The following is a 16,304-nucleotide window of genomic DNA, read 5'->3' as shown; positions in this document are numbered from 1 at the left end:
CAGGGATACCAATGCCTATAGACATATGTATTTATATATACTGGGCATTAATAGAGTTGCTAAAAATCTTGTAAACTGCCTTCATATTGAAAGTGTCTTTTGTTTCATTTTTGACCATACCTGTTGGGGTTTACTTTAACGCTCTTCATTAATCGAACTTCATAATCAATAGTTCTGAAAGTCAAACATGCTTGAGTAGTCGTAGTCTTGTCCCATGTAGGAGATTACATACAAATTATTCACAAATCAATGTGACTCTTTTTCCTTCTTTTTTTATTTAAGAGATTGAGAAATGTTAATATGCCATCTGGGTCTCCTGTAGAATTTTGAGTGCAGTGTTTACAAGGAATTAGATTACCATAGGCATTTATTTGGGAAATATTTTGTGTTTATTAAATTTCTGGTTTTAATTGATGACATTTTATTTCCATATGGTTTCAACAAAACCAGTTTCTGCATGGAAGATTGAAATATGCAAGACACAGTACTTTTTAACCTCTCTTTCTCTCCAACAGAGAAATATATATTTAGCTTTTCCTTAGGTGTCAGAACTTTACATAAGTAATAGTATAATGTATTGCAGATTTTATTTCTTAAATTATCTAATGTTGTTGTGCCATGGCAGTAACACTAGTATCTTTATTCTTGCGTTGTTGTTAGCCTTCACGTTTTCATCTGGTTAACAGCTGTGTTTGTATTGTTGCGGAGGTCTGGGGGGTAGATGAGAGAATAGATATGCATTTCCACCATTACATTCTTTAATCTGCTCCAAGTCAAAAAAGGAATTGGTATTTTTAGCATGAGTCAGCTCTAACTAGTGTCTCCATCTTTATTTTGAAAGCAGACAGTAGTTGCCCTTTCAGGAATACTGTAGCATTAAAGAACATATCTTATTTTCCCATAGATGCCTCATTAAATTCTTTATGCTTCTTACATCTTCCTGTAAAAGAGAATGTCTGTGTTTTAATTTGAAGAATGCTAATTATGTCAGTCTGAAATCCTGATTTTTTTTTTTTTTTTCTTCTGGCTTGTAAGGAAGTACACAAGGAAGTACAATTTTGCTGTTTAACAAATATTATAGGAAAAAATATGGGCATTTTCTCTGTGCTTTTTGTAACTGGCATTTACCTGATTGTAAGTAAAAAAAGAGAGGATTTCATCATAAATGACTAGAAATGCTAATAGAACAACTGTGGCTTCAGACATCTATTAAACACTTTTCAGTGTTGAAAAATAAGATAATTTGATTTTGGTATCTTATGCATATAGAGCTTTCCTTTAAAGTTGCCCATCTTTTTCTTTATTCTGTAGATATTGAAAGAGGTTTAAGAATACGAAGGGGGGATACTCTAGGGAAACCTTGATCATATTGCCTTGAGTCAGACAATGCTTCAAATGTGGCAGAACTTTCAACTCTTCCTCAAACTCCTCTTTATCTCACCTGTGAGGTTTTAAGACAGTTTTGGGAGATAAGCTTACCAGAACTGTGTGCCAAAGTGAAAAGAAATGAGCAGCAGAAGACTTAGTAGTGTCCTGATGTCAGGGATTCTGCTTGCAATTAACCCAGCAGCCAAGGAGAGCTGAGCTGAGCCCTTGTGGTGGAACACTGAAGTACACAGAAGATGCCAACCCTCTGTACTTGTTGCTTATTTGTGCCTCTGGTGCAGAGATGCAGCTCCAATTGCTGCTTTGGAGTTCATTCTATGCAAAAAAGAGTTTAAATCAAACAAAACTCCCCAACCAATGAAAACCCAACTTCTTCCCAGTGTGTAGTGTAACTGGTCTATCTCCTCTGGAGTTCAAAATTGTTAGCAATCCTTCATTGGCCTACTAGTTGTTTCAAGCTGTGAGATGCTCTTGCAGTCGTATATGGGTTTGAAGTCGTCCTCTCCTAATGGTTTGAAAAATAAAATACTCCCTAGAATGCGGGACCTTACTTCAGTGGCATCTTATTGCCAGGAAAATAAGATATGGAGGCACAACTGTACCAACCATTTCTCAGAGCACTTTTGGAACCTCTTGTGCAGAATTTATGTCCTGAATACTGAGATTGTTGGTCTCAGCAGCAAGGATGGCCCTATAAATGATTGACTGTTGGATTATTAAGACATTATAACCTGTTGTATGTTGGGTTTTTGACCCAAGTTGACTAGATGTATTTAAGCTATTTGCTGCCTACTCCACATTTGAATATTTTAACATGAACCAGGGTGTTATTTCCTGTGCAAGCAAAGTTGGTAGGGTCACCTTTTCTTACAGTTGCTGTGGATCTTTGTGGTGGTGTGGAAAACATTACTTCCTTGACTTGTTCTCCATCCTGACAAATGTAGTACTGGTTTTATGGCACAGGGAAGTGGCACAGTCATGGGTGGCATGATGCCGTTAGATAGGAATCCCTGCTTGTGCACTTACTTCAGGATCAGTCCTGTGCCACTTGGGAGAACTGAGTAACTGCGATGCTTTTTCTTCAAACTCTGGGCTATGACTGGAAAAGAATATATCAGAGTTCAATTTGAAGGAAGCTCCTAGTCAATGGCTGCTGCAAAAAGCTCAGAAATATAAATAGCAAAGTTGAAAGTTACGTCACCCCAACACCCCCCCCCCCCCCCCGAAATGCATATGAATTATTCTAAAAACATAAGGGTGGTGGTGGAACAGGACAGTAATTTGATGTGCATGTGTACGGTTTTCTTGGTTTGGTTTTGTTTACACACCTGGGGAGCTGGTCTCTCTGTGGATCAGTTCCTTCTGAAAAATGGGCACCTATGCCTTCTTTTGGGCTGGAAAGCTGAAACCCTGCAACTTAGTTTAAAATCCACTCAGATAACTGGTTTAGCTCAAATATCTCCAGTTATTATTTGTTTCACATTAGGTGGGTTTTAGCTGCAGGAAATAATAGGTAGACTCAGTCTCCAGTTCTTCTTTCTAATAATTGAAATCTCATTGCTTAGGTGGTATGAATTACTTAACAGCAGTGTGGAAGGCCATATAGCTAGATATGTTAACTTCTTTGGCATCATAATTACTTGTCAGAATATTAAAGTATGTTGTTTTATAAATAACAGAATAAGGAGAATTTTATAAGAAACTAGACATCTTATTTTTGGTTTTATATATATGCTTTGAAGGAATTTTTGCTGAAGAACTGCTAGGAAATATTCCTGAAGAAGAGTTTGCGTAATAGAATGAAGTGCATGCTATGTGTTTTGAACAAATTATATTCGAAGTTTGATTTAGACCTTGAAGGTGGTTGAGATTTAGAGGGGAAAAAAATAAAAAAGCTTTTTGCAGAATGAGATGGTGTGGAATTGCAGGCCTCCAAACAGCTTTAAAAGCTTGGTATCTGGGCAGAGGTCTAGAACATCAGTATTAGGGAAAATTTAGTTACAGCGTTTATCTTTTTCAGAATTTTAAATGTCTCTCTAATTACTGTATGTGTACATAATCTTATGTATTTTAAAATTGTTTCTAGCAGTCAAAGGCAATTATGCAGAATCCTAGAGCCGTGAAAATAGCTAAGGTAGCTTAGTTTATTTCTGACATGATGGTGAAGTTTGAATTTTTTATCTTAGATATTTTTGTATCTGTTTGCTGCTGTTGCCATTTAGTAGATATTTTCTTTGGGATTTTAGGTAAGAGTGGAAGCAAACAAGAAGGATTCTAAGTTTGTTTCCTCTGAAAACTGGAGTTTTCCCTTTCTTAAAATCTGAGTGTTTTCCTCTTGGACAAACAGCTAATTTTATGTCCTTTATTTTTTTGGCCTTTTCTAAAGGACATAGCACTATCCTTCTAACCTGAAAATTTGAGTGGAAAATTTGTTATCCTTAAGTGCTTTCATTATGATAGGACTTCAAGTTGCTTTTGACTTTTGCCAGTGACCTTTCTAAGCAGGGGCAGGATTGCTGCTTTTAATTGCAGAAATGTCTTGCATACATAAATTGTTTATATAGAATTTCAAATATATTTCTTTCTCTTTTTTTTTTTTTAGGTTAAAAATATTGGGGAGTACTTTAAACATCATCTGCTGCAATCACGGCACAGAGGTGCATTTGAACTGGCATACGCTGGCTTTGTGCAGCTTACAGAAATGCTTTCCAGGTAGGAGATGGGTAACTTATGTTTTTAATATAATAATTTTACCAAACTGTCGTATTGATCCTGAAACTGGCTGTGCAAAGCAGATCCTTGATTTCATGTGGATTTTGAGTTTGGTGTAGGTGTGATTATGACATTAGTTACATCACATCTGTGACGTGGACTGTGATACCTATGGTTAGAGATGGTGCTCAGGCATTGGAAGACCGTACAGACATTTAATGCTTGCTCCATTTTTTCTTCATTTCTGGTGTGTTAGTTTGCTGAACAGCTCTCAAAATCTCTTGGGAAAAGCAAGAGTGTAGAATTCTTTCCACCCACTCTGCCACTTTCCCAGCCCTTTATAAAAATAAATGCCAGACTTTTTGTTTCAGCCAGGGTGTTTTCCTGGAAACTTTTTTTATTACTTGTCATTGAGTTGTGTATTCTGACATATGGATGACTACCTAGCAGTGCATCACAAGATGTGATATGCAGCCTTCTAGTTTCTTTTTTTAGTTCCTTTCCCTTGTAACTTCATAGTTTCCTAGAAGATCTGAGTGAGCAGAATTGTCCTGAGATTAGGGCAAGAGCATTGGAATTTTCATTACATGCTTATTTACCCATTTCAAATGTTGGTAATGTTTCTTGGTGATACAGGATGATTGTGTCATATCCAGTTTTTAATAAGACAAAATATCTACTTTTTGGAAAGGCCAGTCAAATTTTTGATTTGCAGTACATATATTTTCACACCAATGGCAGGTGAAGTAACTAATGTTCCCCTTTTGCCCCAAGTGGGCCAGTTTGAGGCACTGATCTTTATCTTGTTAATTTTGGGTGATGCAGGAAAGAAGAGGGGTAGTTTTGTTTGTTTGTTTTTTAAAGTAAAAATAAGTCTGATGGGAAACAGCTTGGTGTTTTTAGTACAGACCTGCTGCCTGACCAGGTTCACTGCATCTCCCCTCAGCCAGTTGTCCCAACAAAACTAAGGGACCGATCTCTGGTACGGGATGTCAGTGGGGCAGCTGCATTTGGGTACCAGCACTGCTTCAGAAATTGGTTTTTGACACGTTCTGGCCTTTGTCCTCTATGCCAGCAAGATGTTAAAACTCTAAGCCTTGGTTTTGTTGGTGTTGTATTTGTAGAAGGTACATTATTTCCTTCTATGTGCTAGCAATCGGAGGCATTTTAAGTTGGCCTGAGTAGTTTGTTGAGAGGTCACACAACCTTACTTTATGCTTGATTATCTACTTAAAAAGGAAGAAAAAAACCTGCCATGTGATACTGTTCTTGCTTATCTTTTTGCCTATATATATATGTTATATACATATCTATAAATGTTGTGTTCTTTTTCTATACTATGAAAACTTGGTTCAGGAGTTTTAAGGTGATGTGTCAGATGGTTGCCTGGTGGCAGCCTTTGTGTGAGCATGTTATTAATGTCCCCTCTGGGCTGCATCTTTGTTTTCAGTGCTCTGAGTGTTGAAAGAGCAGCTCCTACAGCAAATGAGCACCTTGCCAAGATGAATGGCTGGAAATGTATAATGGACAACAGCTGAGGTGGTCCCACTTATCTGGGCAACTTTCTAGAGAAGTGGTTATACAGGGTGTTTCATAAAGATGAACTAATTTCAAAACAGTATGTTTCACAGTGGCAACATGTTACGATCACACAAAAATTTACAAATGGCTTAGTGAGTTATCAAGTGATAATCATTTGAAACTCTATGCCCTGCCTTTTCAAGTGCTAAGAGTTTAATTCAAGGGCAGTTCATGGTTGCAGAGATCTAGTGATTTCAAATTGGCTTCATCTTTTTGAAGCACCCAGTGTTGATGCATCAATGAGTGAATCTAATTTGAATGGGCTACAAGCAGACGTTTTAGGCTTTTGATTTTTCTAAGTCAGGTACACAACATTGTTCTGCTGTCTGCTGCATATTTCTGGCTGCTGTTTGTAGATACTTCAGCACACTGTGCACTATTTCATTGAGTCTCCTGAATTGGATGCTGCACTTGGAATAATGACTTTTTTTCCTAACTAAAAAAAAAACAGCAACCACCATACCAACAGCAAAAACCTTCCTTCTTTTCAGTGCTTCTCTTGCAGACCTCCAATATAACAATTTAAGACTTTTTGTGTAGTTATCTAAACTTAGTTTTGTATGTGAAACTTGCTTTTTTCCAAAGCCAGAAATAGGTTCAGATAACAAAGTATTAATAAGTTAAAGCACTGATTGTCTTTTGAGACATGTAGTAACAAATTTAAGTGGGTTGTACCAGAAGCTAATGTTTTTCATGTCAGGCAGCATTTCTTTGAATGCTCATTAAATTAATATAGTATTTCAATAAAGCAAGCTATTAACAGTATTGAATGCATAGAAACAATTGCTGAATATTGAAGGGTGTTATCCATAGGTATTTTGGATGTGAATATAAACATGTGTTCATGTAAAATTAATTTCATGGTTAAGCTGTATAAGATACTTGCATTTCAAAGGATTTATTCCTCCCATCAGCTTGAATAGAGTCTGACCATTGGAGTAATACTGTTGGTTTTGGTGTTGTTTGTGGTGTGTTTTTCTTTTTCTTTCTTTTGTTTGTTTGTGGTTTGTTTTTTTTAAAAAAACTTTTTACTACCACCAGCCCTTTTGAGGGGAGAAAGGAAGTGAACCAAACAGGTACAGCCCCACCAGTCTGATTGCAGTCAATATGCAGGGCTATCCAGAACAAATGTTGTAGGAAAGGCAAACTAAAAAGTAGGAGATGCTGGAAAACATATAAAAGATGCTGTTGGTTTATAGCAGACTCTCTACATGGCAGACTAGCTGTTTTTCTTTGATTTTCAGTTTTAAAATTTCTTTCAAACACTGAGGCAAATAGAGTAGAGCAAATCTAGCTAGACTTCAGAGAAATTCCTGATATGTTTGTTCCCTCTCTCTTTTTCTGTCATTGTGTTTAATGGAACATAAATGACTTAAGAGAAGCTTTATGGTGGTGTAAAATAGCCAAGCTCAAGAGAATTCTGCTTCTCTGACAGTTATTAGAACGTTAAGCAGTATAAATATGCATCATCATAAAACCAAAACAAAACACTAAAAAACAACAAACCACACAAACACCCCCCCCCCCAGCCCCCCCCCAATTATATTGAAGTAATTTTCCTCTTCTGAATTAACAGTTTTCCAAAACAAGTTTTTGGTGAGACATACTGCTTAGTAATTTTAAAGATAAGCTATTTCAAATAGAGCAAGTATTCCTTTGGGAAAAGAGAGTTTACAAGAACCAAGAAAGCAGCTCTGTGGAAATATATTTGTTTCAGTGAAAGAATATATTTTCTGGGCAGTCTGGGTCTCAAGACTAATATTTGTATTTAAACTGAAGAGGAAAGGAAATGCATATTGGAATAGCAAATGACTCTTTGGTTTGGTACTCCTGGGACATGAGGATTATCTTGGGCCTGTTCTCAAAACCAGGCACATTAAGTCTCTTGATGAAGGCCAAACTGGCCTGCCTCTCTCGTAGAATCATTTCGGTTGGAAAAGACTGTGAAGATCATAGAGTCCAACCATAACCTAACTCTAGCACTAAACCATGTCCGTAAGAACCTCGTCTGAATGCCTTTTAAACACCTCCAGGGATGGTGACTCCAGCACTTCCCTGGGCAGCCTGTTCCACTGCTCTCCGTAGCAACAAGGTTGTGCACAGTGTGGAAGCACGTGTACCCAAATCTCTATTCATTTATTGCTGCATCCACAAATAACAGGGGAGGAAGGCTTTGGGGCAGCTTATAGTAATGCGCAGGTTAAACATGATAGCTTGTTGGACAGAATTGAACTTGAGCCCTACAGAAGCATCCTTGGCACTTTAATTCATTCTTTCTCTAAGACCCACTGAAAAATGTCACTAGGACTGTGCCAAATCCCTTTCCCATGGTTTTATGAAAGACTCTAGTTGAACATGGTCCTTGATTTTTATAGCCAAACACTTCCTTAAAACCATATGCTGGAGTGTTCCTATGTGAGCTTGCTTTTAGCTGTACAACTCTTAAATACCAGTCTTTGTAAGAACCAAAGTAGACTTCTTTCTAGACAGAGTAATGGTATTCAGACCTGTCTGAGTTAGTGGTGAAAGAAAAATCTTTCCTCCACAGAGATTTCTTAGGAACCTGATGAAATTCAATCTCTCTTGACATTTGAATGTAAATTGCTGAGTCTGCTCTGAGTATGCCAGTTCCCATTCTTCCTTCTCCTGGTTCAATATTCCTTCTAAGAGTGTAATGCTCCCTACGTTGTGCCTGCTTAACATTGTCTGTGACAGCACCTCCAGAAAACCATGTGGTTACAAAACAAGCAACATTTATGCCAATGACATAAGTTTAGTACTTTGCTGCCATAGTCTCTCAAGAAATTACAAATGCTCATTTGTACCCTGGAAGGCTTTGGGTATCTGTTTTAAATTTGAATCATTTGGAACCCATATGAATGCTCAGATCACTTCTCTGTTTCAAGTGGTGTTTTGTCTGTTTTGCTTTTATGTTATTTAGTGTGGCTTTTCTTAGAGAGCAAGTAGAATATAAAGATTGCTGTAAAGATCAAAATTATGGTGTTGCATTGCTATGACTGTAAGTGCTTTGCCTCGCTAAAGTTGCACAATGTAAGGTGAGGGTTTGGGAAGAGTTATATAGCACAATGTGTTTATTTAGGAATAATGTATCTTGAACAATTTTAAGTGTTCCAATTGGAGCTTAAAGTCAGTGAACACAATTTTAGGTGTTACGCAGCAACTTAGGACTGTATCATACGATTTTCTGGGAAACAGTAATGATAAAGAAAAAAAAAAACTTGGTTTGATTTTACAAATGTTTAATCAAGTATCAGTGGAAATTATTCATTTGCACTCAGTCAGTGTCTGATCCTCTGGTATTTCTGTTGGGGATCTGGGAGTACACCCTCCTAAACCTTTGCAGTGAACTCTGCTTCTGACTAATTTTGTTGCTCTGAAGTGACTGTAACTCTTTGCCTTCTCAGGCCCCTGCAGTCTGCTAGGAAGACTTTGTGTAAAGTTTAAAATTTGTTGATGGACTTTCTGGTGACATGTACTAGAATTGTCACTAGCTTTTTGGCAAAAGTGTAATCATAGATGTGAATGAAAGAGTCTAAAATGAAGGAGAGAAAAAAAAACTAGAGGGAAAAAAACCTGTTATTATTTACTGTGATGCTTGTGGAGTTGGGAAGTACACTATATAATGAAGTACAAGATACGATATTAAGGCATTACTCAGTTCCAAGATGTGTCAATTTTTAACCCTGTCCATGTTTTCCCCCCATTTCTTGTTGTGCTTGGAAGAGTGAGATGGGGCAGTGACATTGTCTCTGGAATTCTGAGGCCACCCAAGGTTCTCTTTGCTCTGTTTTATTGGTAGCGAAACCACAAAACAGCATCTTTCTCAGTGCACCTACGTAATTTGGAAAATTTTTGCTTCATCTAGAGCAGATACTATGAAAACGGTGATAAAAGTGGAAGGACTTTGTAGTTTCAGAGGAGTTGCTCTTAAAAGTAGATTTTTTTTCTAAGTGACATACCTTGAACAGTAATGTGTTTCTGAGGCTGGATTCTTGTCTCCTTATTTGTCTGGGAAGTGCTGCAACAGTATGGAGACCAGATTTATAAAGAGTAGGAATTACATTACTTATGTGAATAAGAATAATATTTGAAGTTATATCAAGAGAGGAAAGATGGTGGAATAAAACCTCTCGTTTTCCAGATAGGGACTGATTACAGCAATTGGAAACACTGCATTCTGGCTGTACCCATGTAGAAAATGCTGCTGGTCGTGTGAAGTCTATGCCACAAACCACCGACATCCAGGGAGGCCAAATCCAAGATCGACCCTTTGTTCTTAACACACTATTAATTTTGGATAGGAGAAAAGACAGCTATATGAGTAAGGGAGAGGGGTTTAGCTTTAACTTTGGATTGCCAGGCTTTTTGTACTCGTTGATACTGACCACAGAAGGGGTTTTGAGCATGTATGAAATTATTATAATGGGCAGACAGAACTTTGTGGAAAAACAGTGCACTGCATCTTAAGTGATTTGTGTATTGAGTTACTATGTTATATTTTAATTATCAACACTATTTGTTTGATCTGGTAAAAATAATTACTATTTCATTCTGGAAAATGATATTTGAGCTTGTGACCACCATTTTTACATTGTAAGGCTTCATTATTCTTGAAATTTAGGGCCACCTGCTTCTTAAGACAATATTCCTCTTGCCAGACCATAAGGAGGTGGAGCTGCCAAACTTAAGGGAGTAGTCATCTCCATTGCAAAGTCAATAGTCTCTAATGTTCCTAACTTTAAAGCAATAACTCTTTCACCTTTAAAAAAAAATTAAAAAAGGGCCTTGGTGGGTGACTGAACAAGGTAGAATTACTTGTGGCAAGATCAAAGCAATACAGTTTTGAGGGAGTCTGAAGTTATTGGATTTCAGTATATTTCTCTTCTTTCTGCTGCTACTGAAAGAGAAAAAAAAACCCCTCAGTTTACTTAAGAATAAAATATTCAGTATGGTACAAAGTAACTTATAAATGTTCTGCGCCACAGCAGATGTGTGTGTATCTTGTGGGATGTTTGTTTTAAGACTCAGATAACACACTGAAGAGACATGAGCACTGTTCTTTGCAGAGCTAAACTGAGACATTTCAACTCTGCTTAGCTAGGGAGCTTAGACCAGCCGCAGACATGACCAGAAGTGGCAGCTTTTTCAGGACGTGTTGATGTGGATGAAGAGACCTGCCAAGTGGAGTCCGGCTGCGGAGATCCACAACAAGATTTGTGTGGCCTCAACCCTAGAATTGTATCCTCCTTCTGTCCCTAAAAGCAAGTAGAGGATGTGACATGGAAGTAAGCAGGTGTAGCAATTATCAGCAACAGAAATAGAAAAGTTGAAGTCAAGAGAAGTTGCTGTTAGTTTCCAAATTAATTTGATTGCTTCTGTCACAGGCTTGGGGCAGAAAGTACCTTTCTTTTATGCTGTGGTATAGGGTGACGTACCCTGATGAAACAGTCTTTTTCTTTGGACTGATGGTTTGCATCCTGTCTGCTGTTTTGAAGGGGTACTGCCGTTAAAAAATGAGAAGGCAGCCTGGCAGCAGTGTAGAAAATCTGTGGTGGAAATCCTAAGGGAATTACTGAAGAGTACAAGGTCTACTGTGTCTTCTGCTGACCTGTCTGGCACTTCCTGTGACCTCTGTTTTCTGCATTACTAATTTTGTGTTCATTTTGTAAAATAAGGAAAGGAGGGTTTCACTACAGATTAAAGCCTCATTTGTTCTTCCATATCAGGTTATTTGCCTACCTAAATTCTTGCTTTAGTAAGAAGGGATTAAAGAAGGAGAGAGTAGATTTAGACCTTCCATTAGATTTTGGTTTTCTGATTAGTAGCTGCTGCCTTTTAGCTGTTCTTTTAACTACTTTATTTCAGTCACCTAGGTAGAAAACTTGCGTGTAGTCTTCCTGCAAGATCTCACTACTTAATCATGTACTTAATTATAGTTGATATTTTTAGGTAAGGCAACTCCTGCATGGTTGAGATAATTGCAATTGTGTGTTGCCCATGGTGATTAATTCTACTCTGAATCACGTGTTGAACCAGTGTGTCAGGTTTTAATAACAATGTCCTGTTAATAGAAATTTTTGTAACAATGAATGATCCTCTTGGAACATTGGTTTAGGATTAATGAGCTGCTCTTGCACCCTGGATGTACGTTTCATTGAACTGATCAGCACCAGCACTTGAAGTAGACTTGAGTTCTCCTTGTCCTTGGAAGTCCTTTGCTTTCAGGCAATGCTGAGTTGTATAACTGCAGAGGAGAAGTATTTGATGATAGGAGAGCAATGTAGGTACTTTATCAGAAGCTTGATCGACACAACAAGACATACCACTGTTTTTAAAATATTATTCATTCCTTCTGCTGCTCTGTGGTTTGCAGAGATGTTTACATAATATGTACTTGCTGTGAGGGGTTTCAGTTTTGTTTCATATAGTTATAAACATAATTGTATATATTACTTAACATAAAGTTCATGCATCAGCTGCTGTGTGACAACAAAGATATGAATTTGTGAAGTGTCACTTCCTACACAGTAACTGATGTGCATATGTCATTGTTTCCTTCTCCGTAACAGGGTAATAGCTCTTGGCAGAAGAGATGGTTGCACTGCCGACGGACAGAATATTGTTTTCTGTTCAGTGAAATATCTTTCCCTAGTGACACTTAAAAAGTAGGGTTAATGTAATTTGTACCAACATTGGAAAAATGTACAATTCCTTCTTAAATTTGTCTTGTTTCTTAAAAATGAGTGTATATGCTTGGAGATGTTCTCATAAAGTAAGAAATGTTTCTTAAAGTCACTAATTGCTTTCTTTGACTCTGTCCTAGTTTCTTAGGTATTTGTTTAATGTTTCTTGTGGATTTGTTTCTTGTAGGTGTAACAGTGAGAGTCTGCACAAGATGCCAGAGCAGTGGCTAAGCAGTGTGTTAGAAGAAATAAAATCTTGTGATCCTTCGTCTACATTATGTGCAACCAGACGGAGCGCAGGAATTCCATTCTATATCCAGGTACCAACTAATATTATTATCTCTGACTTTTTTTTTTTCATATCCTTTCTGGTGAATCCACTTACTTCAACCAATTTGGTCAAACAGTTACTTTTTTAATACAGATTTTTATTGTCTTTGTGTAACCAAGAAGCTACATATAATTAAACCATGTTTCACACTGTTTAGTGCTGCAACTCTGTTGGTGCTTGAGGTAGGTTTGAATAGCATCTCAAAAGACCAAGCTTAGGCTCTGTGTGGCAAATTCATAAATTAATTCACAGAATAAGTAAGGCTGTTTTAACCATGTAACTCTGTGGTTCTTCCATGCAAAGTGGGAAGGTGGTAAAATATGAACAGACCCTCACAGAATTGTAAAGTGGCGGCCTAGAAAACACTACAAAGACATTGAGAAGCCCCCTCAACAACAATAAAGCAGGATCAAGTAATGATCACGCTGACAGGTGTGTAGGTGGGGTGTGTCTCCGCATGGTACCCTCAGCTCCACACTTGCCAGCCTCTGGCTTCTGCTGGGCTCAGAACTGACGACTGATCCGTGGGCTGGTTTCATCACTGCTGGAACCATGTGCCTTGCAGGGCTCTGCAGCAGCTCGTCTGCAGCCTCATGGGCTCAGTCGCTGTGGAGTTCCTCCTGCAAATTACACTTACCTGTTTTCATGCCTTAAAGCAGCCGTGACTGCTTTCCCCTAAATTAATTTCTGTCATTTTCATTTCCAACCAGTTTTCTAAGACAGGAGTCCAAGATTGACTACATGATTTGTAACTTTCTCCACTCACTGAAGTATAGTCTCAAGCACGTTTCAAGAATCTCTGGGGCTGCTGGGAGCAAGTTCTCCCTGCCAGAATAATTCATCTTGCTTGTTTTCCGTTCCGAGCTCACCCTGAGAAAGTTGAGGCAGCCTGCTTCTGTCTGACCTCTCTCGTGTCGCTCACAGCCTGCTCCTGGCTTTGCTAAATGCGTGCATGCCTGGCAGCAGAGCTCAGAAGTAGGGCATTGGTTTTAGAGACACTTTTCTATTTCACTTTCAGCAGTTAAGGTTCTTTCTCATTTATTTTTGAAAGTTGCCTGCAAGACAAATTTGGTGATGGATCTTTTGGTTTCCTCACTCACACCACAGAGGTTGAATCCAGTGGGTGTCAACTCATGTTAATTCTGAGTGCGTTACACTGTCTGGTGTGAGGACTAAGTGGACCCAATGGGATCCCATTGCAGAAAACGTGTATAGTCTGCAGTTGGCCTACATTACTGAGGCCATATGGCAAAGCTTGCGCTGTGCCGTAGCTGTTTGGATAAACAGGTCAGATGCTTCTATTTTGACAGCCCTGGAAGAGTGCAAAGTTAGTCTAGTCAATTAATGAGAAGGTTTGAAATGAACATTGGGATTACTCTGAAATAATCTATTTTTGAATTGTAATTTTATTGTAAAGAGAGGCGACAGTGTTCTTTGGCAGTAGTTCTGAATGTGCCTGTAGCACTCAGTAAAATGAATTAAGCCTTAAATAGCATGTTACATTTAGATAATTAAAATACAAGTGGTAATGCATATCCTAACAGTACTGTAATAAGGTTATTTTATTAATGCATAAAATCAAGACTCACTGTGGTCTCTTTGCCATCTGCTTCCTGTGACATTTATTCTTGTTTTACTAAAACACATCTGTTTTAATGATAATAGGTAGTTTTTAAGGTTATGAGCATTTTAAATGACCTATTTAAAATAGAAATATTATTACCTAATATTAATAATACAACGTTAACAGCTTCAATTAGTGGGTGAGGAAATGGTGGGAAAATACTAGTTACAGCTTTAACCTTTTTAGGGTACAAAACTTTAGTCTTCAGTTCATTCTGCTCTATTTTATACTTAATGAATACTTTATTTTGTTTTCCCTTCCTTCTCCTTCTCCCATCATTAAAGATACTGTTAAACTGATAGTGACTACTTCTGGGTTTCTGCCTACACTCTGTACTTCATTTGGCTTCCAGTTGATGGTTTGGTTGTTTTTACGTGATGTAAAGTGCTATTAAATATCTTGCTTGAAGTGATACCAAACAGATCTGGGCCCTAAAACACACATGGATAATAATTTTTTATTAGAAACAAGAGATGTATGATTGCCCATTTGTTCCAAGTAGGACAAATTCAACAAGTGCTACTAGTCAGAAAGATTGTTTTAACTCCAGTGCTGAATTTTTTCATCTCAGCTGGATGTCCTACCCATTGAACTACTGTTGGAGATTGATGCATCTCTTCCCTCCTTTTAAAAGTGTGCTGCTTGTTTTATCATAGTTTGCAAACCAGGATTTATTCTTTGGTCAGCCCATGTTCTCTTAAATATGTATGTCATTAAACTAAAAATATGTGCATACTGGGAAATGTAAGTATGTATAAATGGCAGATACTTTCACTATAATAAATATTATGATTTTTTTGGTGTGTGATAAATTATCTATTACATGCAAGCAAATTTTCTTAGGCAGATGGATAGTGCATGAGCAAAGTTTTCTTACTGAAATGTTGAATGCTAAGAGGCTTTGAACAAACTAAAAGTTAAAATAGAAACTTGCCTTTTGCAAGTTTTTCTTTAGTCCTTATGTATGGTCAGAAGGTAGGCTGCCATATGGTAAATACAGGGATATGGAACAGAACTGGTAGTAAAGAAAAATGACTAGAAACACCCATGGTGGTGATTGTTTTGTGTTTTTTGTTTTTTTTTTGTCTTTCTGTAGGCTTTGTTAGCTTCAGAAGCAAAGAAGAAAACAGATTTGCTGAAAATGACAATGAAAGAATTGATATCTTTAGCTGCACCTTTGAATGAACCATTCAGTGTAATTCCACAGGTAAAATACAGCCTCTCGTTAGAAGGCGAATGTCAAAAAAGTCTTTGTGTTGGTTCAGTTAAGGACATTTGTGTGTGTTTTAATAAGGATACTTTGTTTATATTATCTATAGCTAGATTTTAAAATGTGTTTACATGTGCAAAGGTTTTGGAGTCACTGGAATTTGCAAGTGCATAAGATACTGCAACCAAATTGGGCATAATTTCAGTTGGTTTTTTTTGGTGCAGCAAATATAGTCATATTCATTTTGAATTTACAGTATCAGCTTACTTCCTGTAGTATATTTCTAAACAAAAAGGTAATTTCCTTTTTACAAGGAAATTAACAAGCAAGCATTTGTTTACATTTAGAATGAGTTGCATTAATCATATTGTATGCAGTAGAATATCATATGCAAAGTGATTTTATGCATACTGAGTAACTTCTAAAACTTAAAGATATATATTTAGAAAGCATAAAAAAATGATTTTCAAGTCAAGATCTTTATCTTCATAATGTGTTATCAAATACTTAATCTTTGTTTGTAAATGCAAGCCATAATTTGTTGACAATACATAGAAGTATGTTGTAATGGCTCTGCCAGATCTTCTGCTGGTTTAAATTTATGAAGCCTTGTCAAAGCCTGTGGAGCTGCACAGATTACCACCTTCCCCTACAGAGAGTAGAGAAAGAGCAGAAAATGCTCCATATGGTGAAGCAAGCCTGGCTGTCAGTTTTGGCTTAATATTGTCCTCCTGTGAGTTGTAGTTTATTTTTTCT

At 37.4% G+C, this 16,304-nt stretch overlaps 1 protein-coding gene across 11 annotated transcripts in view; it reads left to right on the top strand.

The window, feature by feature from the left end:
- THADA (THADA armadillo repeat containing) overlaps positions 1-16,304 on the top strand; it is a 171,707-nt gene that overhangs the window by 19,367 nt on the left and 136,036 nt on the right. For all 11 annotated transcript variants that reach the window (XR_011738218.1, XM_071806063.1, XM_071806064.1 and 8 more), the window contains 3 exons: positions 3,989-4,098; positions 12,571-12,703; positions 15,435-15,545. Coding sequence is in view for 10 of the 11 variants with exons in the window: in XM_071806063.1 (XP_071662164.1) it covers positions 3,989-4,098; positions 12,571-12,703; positions 15,435-15,545 (354 nt within the window). In the remaining variant the exon portion in view is untranslated. The remainder of the gene's footprint in view (positions 1-3,988; positions 4,099-12,570; positions 12,704-15,434; positions 15,546-16,304) is intronic.

This window comes from Patagioenas fasciata, chromosome 3 (assembly GCF_037038585.1).
Source record: "Patagioenas fasciata isolate bPatFas1 chromosome 3, bPatFas1.hap1, whole genome shotgun sequence".
Classification (NCBI taxonomy): domain Eukaryota; kingdom Metazoa; phylum Chordata; class Aves; order Columbiformes; family Columbidae; genus Patagioenas; species Patagioenas fasciata.
The sequence above is the reverse complement of the archived record's forward strand: the minus strand, read 5'-3'. Positions and strand labels throughout refer to the sequence as shown.